Source organism: Metopolophium dirhodum, chromosome 1 (genome assembly GCF_019925205.1).
Source record: "Metopolophium dirhodum isolate CAU chromosome 1, ASM1992520v1, whole genome shotgun sequence".
NCBI classification, from domain to species: Eukaryota; Metazoa; Arthropoda; class Insecta; order Hemiptera; family Aphididae; genus Metopolophium; species Metopolophium dirhodum.
The window spans coordinates 134709410-134723279 of NC_083560.1; the positions used below are offsets into that span (position 1 = coordinate 134709410).

At 36.0% G+C, this 13870-nt stretch overlaps 2 protein-coding genes across 2 annotated transcripts; one reads left to right on the forward strand and one right to left on the reverse strand.

The window, feature by feature from the left end:
• Nucleotides 1–7333: 7333 nt before the first annotated feature.
• LOC132932540 (uncharacterized) lies at nt 7334–8095 on the reverse strand. The gene has a single exon (XM_060998927.1). The coding sequence runs from the start codon at nt 8093–8095 to the stop codon at nt 7334–7336; it is 762 nt and encodes a 253-aa protein (XP_060854910.1).
• Nucleotides 8096–13042: 4947 nt separating this feature from the next.
• On the forward strand, nt 13043–13848 carry LOC132932541 (uncharacterized). Its single transcript, XM_060998928.1, has 5 exons — nt 13043–13109; nt 13255–13329; nt 13436–13507; nt 13598–13642; nt 13715–13848. Exons 1-5 carry the CDS (start codon nt 13043–13045, stop codon nt 13846–13848), a joined length of 393 nt encoding a protein of 130 aa, XP_060854911.1.
• The last annotated feature ends 22 nt before the right edge of the window (nt 13849–13870 follow it).

The window sequence follows — 13870 nt, forward strand, 5'->3', positions numbered from 1 at the left end:
TCCAGGATCATTCAGAACATCTGCAGTCGATCGGAAGGCGTTTGGAAGCGACGAAGTCAAATACAAACAACTAAGTAATGTACAATAGTTGGTAAGCATAGTCTTATGTCACAAAGCCCAAGGTGACACCGTAACAGTTTAAACGTAACGTTAGACGATAGTTTTGAAATAGACCTTTCCGAAAGTCATATATTTGAAGTTGTATTCAGATCACCAGTTAGCATGACAGGTACTAATAGCAGCGCGTCAAGCGGAAATACGAGTGTAGCAAACTATACAGTTACTATAGATAAAACTGTAGAGCACGTAATACGGTTAGTACCCGAGTTTAGTGGGGGTATAGATGAGAAATTAGTATTTTTCATAAATTCATGTGAGTTAGTTGTAGATATAACTCCAGTGGCTAATTAGGACATAATGTTAAGGACAATCCTAAATCGAATAAAGGGCTTAGCTTACGAGGTAATAAAGTACGAAAATATTACTAGTTGGGATATGTTAAAAACGTTATTAAAAACTACATATGATAAACCCACCAATGCAGCGTACCTACAAACCGAATTGTTTAGCGCGAAGCAGCGATATAAAGAAACATTAATAGAATACGTTAATAGAATACGTAATTTAGTGCAGGCTGTATCAGAAGGTAGCACACAAGGTAAAAGTGCAAGCGACGCATTAGCCGTACAGAATAATATAAGGGAACAGGCCTTATTAGTATTTTTGGAGGGGATATCCGATAGAATTAAATTAATGGTAAAAAGTAAACATCCCTCCACCCTTGAACAGGCTATTCAAATCGCGATTATAGAAGATAAAAATACAGCTCCAAGTGAAGTAAAGCAAAAGAGTAGCAACTTCCAAAATAAAGGAGAAACCCAAAAGTTCAATAAAGGTAATTGTCATGTATGCGGGAAATACGGGCATTACGCTAGGGACTGTAGGTTCAAAAATCATAAAAATGAAGGGAAAATAAATATGAATAAGCCTATCGCTAGGACATACATGGTATGTGAATATTGCTCGAAAAAAGGGCACACCATAGATAAATGTTTTAAAAAGAAAAATGAAGATAAACGTAGTAAAGGAGAAAGCTCCAATTCGGGAAACGGCTCTCGGCCACATGAATAACAGGTCCCTCTGTGGTTAAGGATTTAAGGGAAATATATGATATAAAGCAAATTACGGTCGCAATGGAAAATCAGCACATTAAAAGTAGGTCAGTAAATTTTATAAATGAAACGTTGGAATTTTTAGTAGATACAGGTAGCAGCGTAAATATAATTCGTTTATCCGAATTAACGTCGGATACGAAGTTAGTACCAGCCACCAGGTGAAACAATTTCTTTAAGAGGAATAAGTAATACATTAGAAACCACCATAGGTATAGTAGAAATACCAATAGAAATAGGTACGGAAATATTTGAAAATATAAAATTTTATATAGTTAAAAACGATATGCCACTCATTAAAGCAGGTATATTAGGTAGACCATTTTTCCAGTTTCAAAACACCACGATAAATATGCCATACGGGTGTAGCGCGCACACGTTAACATTAGGAAATCATATACGAATACCTCCGCGTGTAGAATATATAATGGCAGTAGGTGTTGACACTGGGACGGTTAAGGATAATGAGGTAATAACTATTCATCAAGGGAAGCTACAGGAACAAGTATTTATAGGCAACGTAATAAACACAGTAAAGGACGGGCACGTGCTAGTAAACGTCATAAACTTATCTGATGAGGAAAAAATATTACGACCGGTGCGATTAAGTCAATTAAATTACGAAATTTATAGGGAAGAACCGATAATGTATAATAACACTACCGAAAGTGAAACCTTGCCAAATTATTCCGAAAGGGTACAACATTTAAAAAAGGAATTACGTACCGAACACTTAAATTCGGAAGAACGCGAAAATATTGAGAAAGTATGTATAGATTTCATGGACATATTTCATTTAGAGGGCGATAGGTTAACCCACACCACATCCATAGAACATGAGATCAGAACTCCGGAGGGGGAACCACCCATATATCAGAGACAATATAGGTTACCGCATAGTCAAAGAAATGAAATAACGAAACAAATAAGACAAATGGAAAGCGACGGTATAATAGAACCTAGCAGTAGTCCTTGGAATAGTCCTATACTTTTAGTCCCGAAAAAAATGGACGTATCAGGAAAGCCAAAATTTCGTTTAGTAGTAGATTTTCGGAAATTAAATAACATAACGGTGGGGGATAAAATGCCCTTACCACAAATACAAGACGTGTTAGATCGATTAGGTAGGTCTAAGTACTTTTCTATTATAGATTTAGCCCAAGGTTTCCATCAAATTTCGTTAAATAAAGAGTCACGGGTTAAAACAGCCTTTAGTAGTGACATCGGGCATTGGCAATATACGAAACTACCAATGGGTTTAAAAAACAGTCCTCCCACATTTCAACGATTAATGAATAACGTTTTATGTAATTTAATCGGTTTAAAATGTTTAGTATATTTAGACGATATTATAGTTTTTTCTACCGACTTATATGAACATGACAAACGAATTAGAGAAGAGTTTACTCGTTTACGAACACACAATTTAAAGTTACAACCAATTAAGTGCGAATTTTTAAGAAAAGAAGTAATATATTTAGGGCATAAATTAACCGAAAAAGGGGTACAGCTCGACGAACGAAAAATTGAATGCGTTAAAACATTCCCCATACCTACAACGGTAAAAGAAATAAAATCTTATCTAGGATTGACAGGTTATTATAGAAACTTTGTACCTGATTATGGAAAAATCGCGAAACCAATAACGAATCTATTACGAAAGGGAATAGAATTTAAATGGACAGTAGACTGTCAAGAAGCTTTCGATAAATTAAAAAATATTTTATGTAGCGCACCACTATTACAATATCCGAATTTCGAACAACCATTTATTATTACGTGTGACGCTAGTAATTACGCGGTAGGATGCGTACTAAGCCAAGGTGTTATACCGGCCGATCTACCTATCGCATACGCGTCACGTACACTCAATAAAGCCGAAATAAATTATTCAACAACCAAGAAAGAACTAGTAGCTATTATGTTTGGTGTTAAACAATTCCGACCATACGTTTATGGACGAAAATTTACAATAGTAACTGACCATAAGCCATTAACATGGTTATTCAGTGTCAAGGACCCAGGCAGTAGGTTACTTAGATGGCGAATAAAATTAGACGAGTTCGATTATGAGATTCAATACAAGAGTGGTAAGACTAATTAAAATGCAGATGCATTAAGTAGGATAAAAGAAATAAATCTAATCGAAGCTACTACCACGTACGACGTATTTTGGGAAGAGTTCAATTCCAAAATAATTATAAATACTCGAATAAAAGAAATAAGCGGGCAGATAGCAGACGCACCTAGAGATTCAATAAAATTGTAGTAATAGATATACCAAGGGATAAGAAAGTAATAGACGGACTAACGCAAGCAATAACGAAAGAGGTAGACATAGCTAATATTAATACCATTATAGGGGATATAGTATATGTAGAAAATAGTAAACTAATCTGTTTAGTAACCAAAGAAAAGGATAGTGACATATCTACGTATGAAAATATATATAATGTCATAATAAAGTTAAGGCAGTTATGTGAAACTAATAGAATAGGTAAACTAACAATATTCAAAAATGAGGTAAATTATACGAAGGATAAATTGAATTGGTCACAAGTAAGAGCCATAAGATACATATTCAAGGGCACGCAAGTAAACGTACTAATATATTCCGAAACCATAATGAGTAGTCAGGATAGGTTAGATATAATTAAATTATATCACGACTCACTCATGGGTGGTCATTTTGGAGTTTCTAAGACATTAAAAAGAATAAGAACGCACATACAGTGGAAGGGAATGAGAAAGGACGTACGACAATATATAGAAAAATGCGAATCATGTCAGAAAAATAAAAGCTCTAAGAAAATTAAGTTACCAATGGCGATCACTACGACGTCAACAAAACCTTTTCAAAAGATATTTCTAGACATTGTAGGTAAGCTACCCACGTCTTATAGGAATAATTCTTACATACTTACTATCCAAGATGACCTGACCAAATTTCTATTAACAATACCTTTAGAAGACCATAAAGCTAATACAATGGCTAAGGCATTTGTTACTAATTTCGTATGTATTCATGGCATACCTATGAATATATTAACAGATAACGGACCAGAGTTTGTGGGTGAAATATTTACTGAAGTATGCAAAATTCTCAAAATTAATAAAACAATGGCTAGTGCATATAGACCTGAGACAAACGGTTCTCTTGAACGAGCTCATAGGGTAATTAAAGAAATGCTTAGGCATACGATAGACCAACACGCGCAAAATTGGTGCGACCACATACCATTTGTTACATTTGCATATAATTCAGCTGTACACGAAAGTACCAACTTCCAACCATACGAGTTACTATATGGTAATCCAGTCGAGTTTCCGTCACCTTTGCAAAGGCAAACTGAGCCGTGCTATACATATGATAATTACGCATACGAAATGAAACAAAAAATGCAAGCCGCACACGGACTCGCGAGAGAGCTGCTTATAAAAACGAAACATAAAACAAAAGAGTATTAAGATAAACGACAGAATGAACAAGACGTTCACGTAGGAGATAAGGTACTAATACTGGACCAAGCTAGGAAACATAAACTTACACCAATTTGGGTAGGACCATATCCAGTAATAAAAGTATTGGATTATAACGTAAAAATACAAAAAGAAAAAAGGATAGCTACCTTACATAAGAATCATGTTAAAATATTTAAGGAATAATGTTATAAGTTGATTATTCAAATTACATATAATTTTAGGTTTATAATAATAGTAAATGCAAATTTCGCCATACAATGTTTCAACAATTCCGCACGAGAGTGGGATTTACTTCGAAAATCGAGGACCACTAAGGTTAACCAATTCGGACTGGAAATTATTAATATATATTAATTTAGATAATTATAATAATAGATATGTAGAAACAATTAACTTTTATAATAAAACAGAAAAAATATGTAAGACTCTACAAAAAGAAAGCCCTGAGACGTTTAATACCACATGTGGTAATTTTGCATTAACCTCCGCGTCATTATTACAAGAAATTAGTAGAAAAAGGTCCAATATGTTGCAATCTATAGATATAGAAGAAATTAACAAACGTGAAAAACGGGGATTGATCAATATAGTAGGACATATTCAGAAGACGTTATTCGGAACGTTGGATGACGAGGACGGGGAAATGTACAATACGCAAATAAGGGAACTCCAAAGTAGTAGAGTAGGTTTGCTAAAAATAGTAGATAAACAAACTAGCATATTAAAATTAACAAATAGTGTATTTAAGGAAGCGCAATTAATGGAGAACCAAATTCGAAATTTAAATATATCGTGTAACAATCTCGAAACCGGCTTAAAACGCGTATGGTATCAAATAGACGTATTAGAAATACGAACGACAATAACGAATTTAATAACAACATTGTTACTGCTACTACAGCAATTAGTATTCGAAACGGATTTGGTAGGTGATATAATATCTGCAGCACAAAATGGTATAATACATTCAGGTATAATATCCACTAGGGAGTTAAGAATGCAGCTGCGGGACATACTAATAAGTCTGCCCGGGCAGTTGAAATTACCTTTTGATGTAAATTACATATCACTGTACGAATTAAGTAAGATTTCAAAACTGGCCATAGTATATATGAATGGAACTCTCGTCTTCGAGTTAGTGATTCCATTACTAAACCCAGTAGAACTAACATTATATCACATAATACCATTGCCGGTACGTAAAGAGCAGCTCTATATGCACCTCACACACGAATTCGAATACATGGCAATATCAAAAACACACGAATACTATTTAACGATTTCCGTAACACATTTAATGAACTGTAAAGAACTAGCGAGTATAACAATGTGTCCCGAAACCTAACCATTACGTATGGGGTCCGCGGGGTTACGATGTGAAATCGAATTATTCATGAAACCAACGATAATTCCGAGAACTTGCGCGATAAAATATTTAGAATTATCACGTAGCATTTACCACAAGTTGAAATATCATAATAAATGGATTTATCATTTATATAATAAACACATTGGACGATGTAGCTGTCACCTGTGATCAGTGGGACAACGCTAAGAATATACAATTAAGGGGCGTAGGCATAATAACCTTAAGTGAACAATGCAGGGCGCACACACCGCAAGTAGTACTAACACCTAACCGGCATCTGAAGTCCGTTCAGTATACCGACTTTATTCCTCCGGTAAACATACCAGCTAGTGTAAAGATTCCGTTACTACCCAGTGCTAAGCTCGACAGTTTACTTATCCACCAAAATCCGGTAGTCAAGCTAAACGACATTAGTGACTTTTCCAAAACCATCGAGGAGTTGGAAAGCGCCGTCCAAGAGGAAAAAGATAAGAATATTTTAAAATCAACCAGTGGTATGCATACTAAAATAATTATTATATTAAGTATAATATTAGGTCTGATAATAGCTTATAAACTATTCAAAATATATACTAACCGTAGATACCATAGTCATAGAATAATCGTGCCTAGAGTAGAAGTAACTTCTTTATGAAATATTCTGTAGGAAAATATGAGCTCGGCAAGAGACTTAGTTAGATTTATGGATCATCTTCGCTATACGCTACACAACGATGAGCATACAGTACAATTACGTGAGGGTAGCCAGGCTCCGGTCTGTCTATTAAAACATTTAGCAAGAGCCAACCGGAGAAGCGGGTTCCTTTTAAACCGGACAATGATACTTGCGCTACAAGAAGTTTTAACCACCTTTGTTGAATGGCAAAAAGAGGAAGGGGCTCTGGGGGGCATGAAACACCGTGCCACTTGCTTTTCCACTCTATACAAACAGACACTGTAATTGTAGATACTTTAACGGCCATATTATTTAACGTCATAATAAATTAAATAAAAAAAAAAAAACTACTGACTATGTTGATGTAAGGGTTACGTTTAAAAACTAATTTTTTGTATATGTTGCTTTATAATGTTTTACTTTAAATAAGACTATGTTTTTTCCACTATTATATATTTTGTATTTAATAAAAAAAATAATGTATGTAATAATAATAAAAAAAAAATATTTGCATGAAATAAATAAATTGATTAAGTGTATGAAAAAAAAAATACATATATATAATAATAAAAAAAAAAAAAATGTAATGTACTAACATAATATTAAGAATTTTGTAAACTACTAATAACTGTTCATATTTGTAAAGGATGGATTTCATGATACTAGTAGTTTAGCATTCTGAGCAATAGTTAGAGGCCTTATTAACCATAAGCCCTCGTTTTGTGGGGGAGGTGTTGCAAATGCTACAATGTACCTATAAGACCACACGCAGCTCGGCATCTTACTGCATTTATTGCATTTAATATTCTTTTTATTCGCGTTATTTTTCCCGTAATTTTTGTTAGTGTTAAAACGGCGATTAATGTGTAGTAAATCCTGTTCTTCTTCGGTTGCTATAGAAACGGCTTTTTCAAAAGAGGATACGTCGCGTGCTTTTAATAATGCTCTGATTTCAGGTCGCGTCCCGTTAACAAATGCGGTAAGCGCTCCCGTTTTATAAGATGCAGCTACTGCTGTGGCTGATGCTGGCTCTAGTCCTACAGTTAGTGCTCCTACTAATTCATGAAAACATTTTTCCGTACGCCCGGCGAAGCTACGTATGTCTTCGGCGGAACGTTGTTTAATATTGCTCATTTGCGATTGTAAATAACTAATGGAATGTGGTGTTCCAAAAACAGCTCGAAGGTGGGCTTTAAGTTCGGCCCAGTCTGCAAAATTTCGGTATCGGGCAGACTGGAAAGCGGTCCCCTTTAATTTAGCTACTATATTGTTAAAAACTACCGTTTTAAGATTTTCGTGAATATTGTTCATTACATAGTCACATTCGATTATGTATGAGGCTAAATCTGCCTCAGTGCCCCCGCTAAAGTTAGGTATGCCGCGCAAGGCGGAGTCAATTCCTAATGTTACGCTCATAATTGTCGTGTGTAAAGTTTGCAGGTTATATCTAACTACTGACCAACACCTATTTGGACTCTCAGATATATACTATATAATTGCTTAAATAACAACTTACAGTGCGAAATTCATTGCTCTTTTGTCCGGTCCTAAATGGTTGCATGCTGACGGTTCTGCTGACTCGTCGCTGATGCTCTGCTTGGCTAGTTGAGTGAAGGTGAAATGTTGAATGCAGTTGAACTGTTGATTGCAGTTAAAAAATGTTGAATGTAGTTGAACTGTTGATTGCAGTTGCAAATGTTGAATGTAGTTGAACTGTTGATTGCAGTCGAAAATGTTGAATGTAGTTGATGGCTTGGCTTGGTCCTCCTATTGTCAGCAACGTGGTTGAACTCGAGGTCCACTGATGTACTCGATTCTAGGTTGGATACTAGAATTCTTCCTTCAGGTGACCCCACACCTGACACCAAAAGACGTGTAGTGATCCCTCACTAACGCTTATATTTTTGAGTTGTGACGACGTTGCTGTATGTGGTAGGATTTGTATTGACAGAGGTTCAAGTCACAGGTTTCAACAATTAGTTATAATAGTTTATTTAATAAGATAAAGTAATTTGTTACAATAAATGTTATAAAAATTTGTGGACAGCACGTTAAGTTACTGCCCGAGAACTAGTTAAATCTACATAAGATTACTGGAAATGTACTTAGTCTGGCGGCGGTGTAGAGTGCGCGGACTCTACGACCAGGTAAGTACTACATGTAGGACTATGGGACTAATTCTAATTCTGCTATGGATGGAGACTCGTATATATACCAAGTCTCCCTTAACGATTAGGTACACGGTATCGACTTAGGAGGTGGATCGGAAGAGCACCGGCGAAGGAGTAACGAGTACCGACGCAGGTGTGAATGTTGTTGCCAAATCCTTGAGTTGAATAGGTACCGGATTATTTGTGATTCTCAGAATCTGGAGACTTGCAACAACAACCAGGCGTGGTACGAGGTTTTAATTTATAGTGACGTGACAAATAGTTGAATAATAAAAATAATAGTAAACTGTCGTCTGTTTACTACAAAGTTCAAATTTCCTTCATCCTGTTCGCCATCATTCTTAGGTTCATTCACGCGGGAACGGGTAGTCATACCGACGGTATTATTGGTATTCGGCATTTCCCGTATTTATTAAATCAACTTATTGTACTTTCAAAATTAATAATTAAACATTCAAATTAACATTAACATTCATAAGTAAAAAAAAAATTATCACACGCGCGATCCATAATCCCACTTCTGAAAACTGTAAGGGAATGATACACACATGACAAACAAAATATATATAAAATGTAAAAACTGGTCTGGCACGGGCGGCGATCGGTCGCTCTCGATCTTATCAACCGATAACCAACAATCCCCAGAAAACCCGCAATTATATAAACGGACTAAGGTATCCGTACGATTAATTTAATACTTTATGAACATAAATTCTTACACTATTAAAGTAGTAAGATTAAATTATCATTTAAGCATAATTTTATAGTCAACGACGCGAATAAGCCGAGACAGTAACCTAGTAATAATATAAGTTTAGTATTTAATTTAGTAATAAGACATTTTTATGTAGCAATAGCATTAAAAAATGAGGGCATTTTTTTCCAAAAAACAACGGGGTCTGTCGTATATTGCAGACAGTCGTCAAAATAATATTATTTAATATATATGTAATATAGGTGGGAATATTTTAAATTGTAAATTATTGACATAGGTCAGGCCAGCGAAGCAATAATGTGCTGAGGCGACAATAATATTTTCTATATAACACCGCCGTACTCGCAGGCACGACCCCCCCCCCCCCGTTGTCGCTGAGTGATTCGGCGAGGACGTAGTTACGACGTGCGTATGAAACGCCGATCGTAGTACGGGCTAGGCGATCTTAATTTGCTAAGTGTTTTATTTATGTTTGTTTTAATACAATAAAAGTGTTTTCGACCTGAAAACCCGAGTTAAACATTATTTTAGTCGTTCTTAGGTAAGAACACCTTTTATAGGAACAGCGCCGGGATATACGTACTATGTGTCAATGAAGTTTTATTAAACTGAATAGTGTCAAGGTATATGTAATCTTTGAGTCATTTCAACTAGATAGGAACGAACTAAGAGTTGACAAGCGCATACCATCGTACCTCAACGCGTTAACAGTGCCATTCTAATTAACTTTAGAGAGTGTTTACCGCGTATTATCTAATACGGGTGATACCACACTCAATTTTTTTAATTTTAATATTTTAAATAATGCTTTTTTTTTTAATTAAAGTAAATTATTTTAAAATGTACGTAAATACGTAAATTGCATTGATACACACATGGGATTATGATTAAAATGTTGATAACCATTTCATTATTTGAAAAATTATTATAGTTGTTTTATACTTTTACTAGCTCTCTGAGCGTCGCTGGGGGAGACCCCCAAACCCCCCGGGGTTGGCGAAGAGTTTTAACCGATGTCGGAAGCTGCAGTGGTCCTTTGGTCTGGTTGACGGTCTCGAGTCGGTTGGTGTGTGATAAGGAGGTCTGGTGATAAGGTTAGGACTACCGCGGTTCGACGTGGTAGCCCGGGTTATGCCGCTGTAAATTCGAAATTCCGTAAAAAAATCATATAGCCGCCGCGATTTTTTTGGTGTCTAGCAGGTCAGTCACCTCAGTTATCCGGGTAAGCAAATTACGTGAAAAAAAAAGTATAACATTTCGGGCGTCCATGCAAATCATATAGCCACCGTCTTTTTTTGAGTATCTAGCAGGTCAGGCACCTCGAATGACGTTCGCCGTAGTTATAAGGGTAGACTACTGGGCGGAAAATGTGCGACGGCCGGGTCTCGTCGTCAGGTATGCAATCCGACTGCGTAGAATCGCGGACAGCGTTCATTACTGTCACCGAGAACACAAAAATTAATTACGTGAAAAAAAATTCAAAACATTTCGGGGGTCCATGAAAATCATATAGCCACTGTCTTTTTATGGGTGTCTAGCAGGTCAGTCACCTCGAATGACGTTCGCCGTAGTTATAAGGGTAGACTACTGGGCGGAAAATGTGCGACGGCCGGGTCTCGTCGTCAGGTATGCAATCCGACTGCGTCAGATAGCGGACAGCGTTCTTTACTGTGAAAAAAAATGTAAAACATTTCGGGCGTCCAAGCAAATCATATAGCCAACATCTTTTTTTGAGTGTCTAGCAGGTCAGGCACCTCGAATGACGTTCACCGTAATAATAAGGGCAGGACAGCGTTCTTTACTGTGAAAAAAAAATGTAAAACATTTCGGTCGTCCATGCAAATCATAGCCGCCGTCTTTTTTGGGTGTCTCGCAGGTCAGTCATCTCAGTTGTCCGGATAATTATATTTATACAGTACAATGTATATACTATGGATGTTATGTATATATGTAAATAAACTTTAGGTACATAATAAGCAAATCCATATAATGTTATAATAACCAATACGATCTTCAAAAACATTAAACATTTCCATGCGTATTATATATTGGAAATATTATGTGAATTTCGAGCGGCCACGTTAATAGTTTTAGTCGTCATAAGCTTAGTAGTAGAGTAGAGCAATATAGAAGCGAAACTCGATCAGCGGATCGGGGTTCTGTTTCCCATACGAACCTCCGAAAACACGGAAACGTTTCCGCGCACCAACGTGATGTTGGACCAAGGTCTCTAGTATCGTGTAATCGTGGGGATACATTACGCGGGGTCGGCTTGTTAAAAGTCGCGCCTACTGTAAGTCATTCGCTGATAGCGAGAGGATCGACGATAAACAGTCGGTGGTTAGGCCTACCGCTTTGGTGGTATTCTGTCAAAGGCGGAAATGTTTGAAAACCATGTTTGCGTGTGTATCAATGAATTCGAGTGATGATCTTATGGCATTATTATGACTATGAAAATTGTTTGCAAAAATGAAAAAAAGAATGATGGTCAAAAGTGTAAGGTGTAATGCTGTGTTCGAATGAATAATAAAAATATAAAATATCAATATAATATGTCAATTCAATAAATTAATTAATCAGCCGTGCGATATTGTCACCCGCATGGGTTACCTGGCTTGACTCTTGTTATTATCGCCGTTCTAAGACAATGGACTGCGCCGACGCCCGAGTGTCCGACTATAACCGTTATTAAACATCCGACAGCCATGGCCCGTGATCGACTAACGGAAAACACGTGAGTATACAATATAATATTGTATTATTAATTTAATTTGTTGCTTTTTGAAACGTTGACCGCAGATCGTAGGTATTAATCAATCAATGTAATGAAACACATGCTTTCCGTTCAACGAATTTAATATTTTATCATACCATCGACATAACAATACCAACAGATCACTTATTGTTTGTTTTACTATACACTTTCTTTATTGCTTTTTATTTGTCAACTTCAGAATGAGTAACAAAGTATAAAACATTAACGGCAATTGCCAAGCGTACATCAGAACCTTGTTTTTTTAACACGTCCAACGCGGATCGTATATAATAATTTATTAATTGATATTATTATAATAATAATATAAGTGTTTTACTATACACTTTCTCTATTTTTTTTTTTTATTTATCGACTTTAGAATGAGTATAATAAGATACATTAGATTGTATTTATGAATTAATAATAAAATAATAATATAAATTTGCGAAGAAAATCGAGCCTTAGTTTTGTCTGCAACACATGCTTTCTGTGAAACTAAATGTTTTTTCTATTTTTTGTTTTTGTTTTTAACACGGTCACCACCGATCGTATTTAAAATTAATGTAATGTATATTGTTATACCATATAAATTTTCGAACCCTGGCTTAGTTTTAGTGTGCACCATATGCATTTCGTTAGACGAATTGAATATTTTATAATGCCACAAACATAATAATGCAGACCAATCAATTGTTCTTTTCAACTGTCTTTTTAAAGTTAGAATGAGCGTCTTCAACATAAGCCGGAGCTGCACCGTCTATATAGACAACGGGCAAAACCGCGCTCGACGTAAGTATAAATTTGTATAAGATCATTGGTTAATATATATATTATATTTTATAATAAAATTAGAAACGATCAAAATATTATTACCCGTTTCAGAATGTTATAACTGTTATGTATATTATGTATATAATTGTAATTTATATTGTAGCCAAGCCCAGAGGTGGCCCGTCGAAAGGGGGCGGTGGTGGTGATGATGGCGATGGCGGTGGATGTCGCGACCGAAGTAAGCATACATTTGTATAAGATTAATGGTTAATGCTGAGTGTTTACTTTACATATTCCTTAATAACAGTCTAATATTATTTATATAATTGTAATTTATAATTTAGCCAAGCCCAGGAGTGGCCCGACGAAAAGGGGCGGTGGTGGTGGTGGTGATAGCGGTGGAGGTCGCGACCGACGTGAGCATAAATTTGTATAAGATAATTGGTTAATATATATATATATTGTATACAATTAGAAACGATTAAAATGATATCTACCCGTTTCAGAATGTTATAACTGTGGTAAACATGGTCATATGTCCCGGGATTGCGGTGAGTGTTTACTTTACATATTTCTTAATAACAGTCTTAATATTATGTATATAATTGTAATTTATATTGTAGCCAAGTCCAGAGGTGGCCCGTCCAAAAGGGGTGGTGGCGGTGGCGGTGGCGGTGGCAGGGGTCGTGATGGCGTTAGGCGGGGGGAGGTAGTAGGGTTGGTGATGGTGGTAGGCGGCGGCCGTCGTCAAGCGTAAGGATATATTAGTATATTTAAAA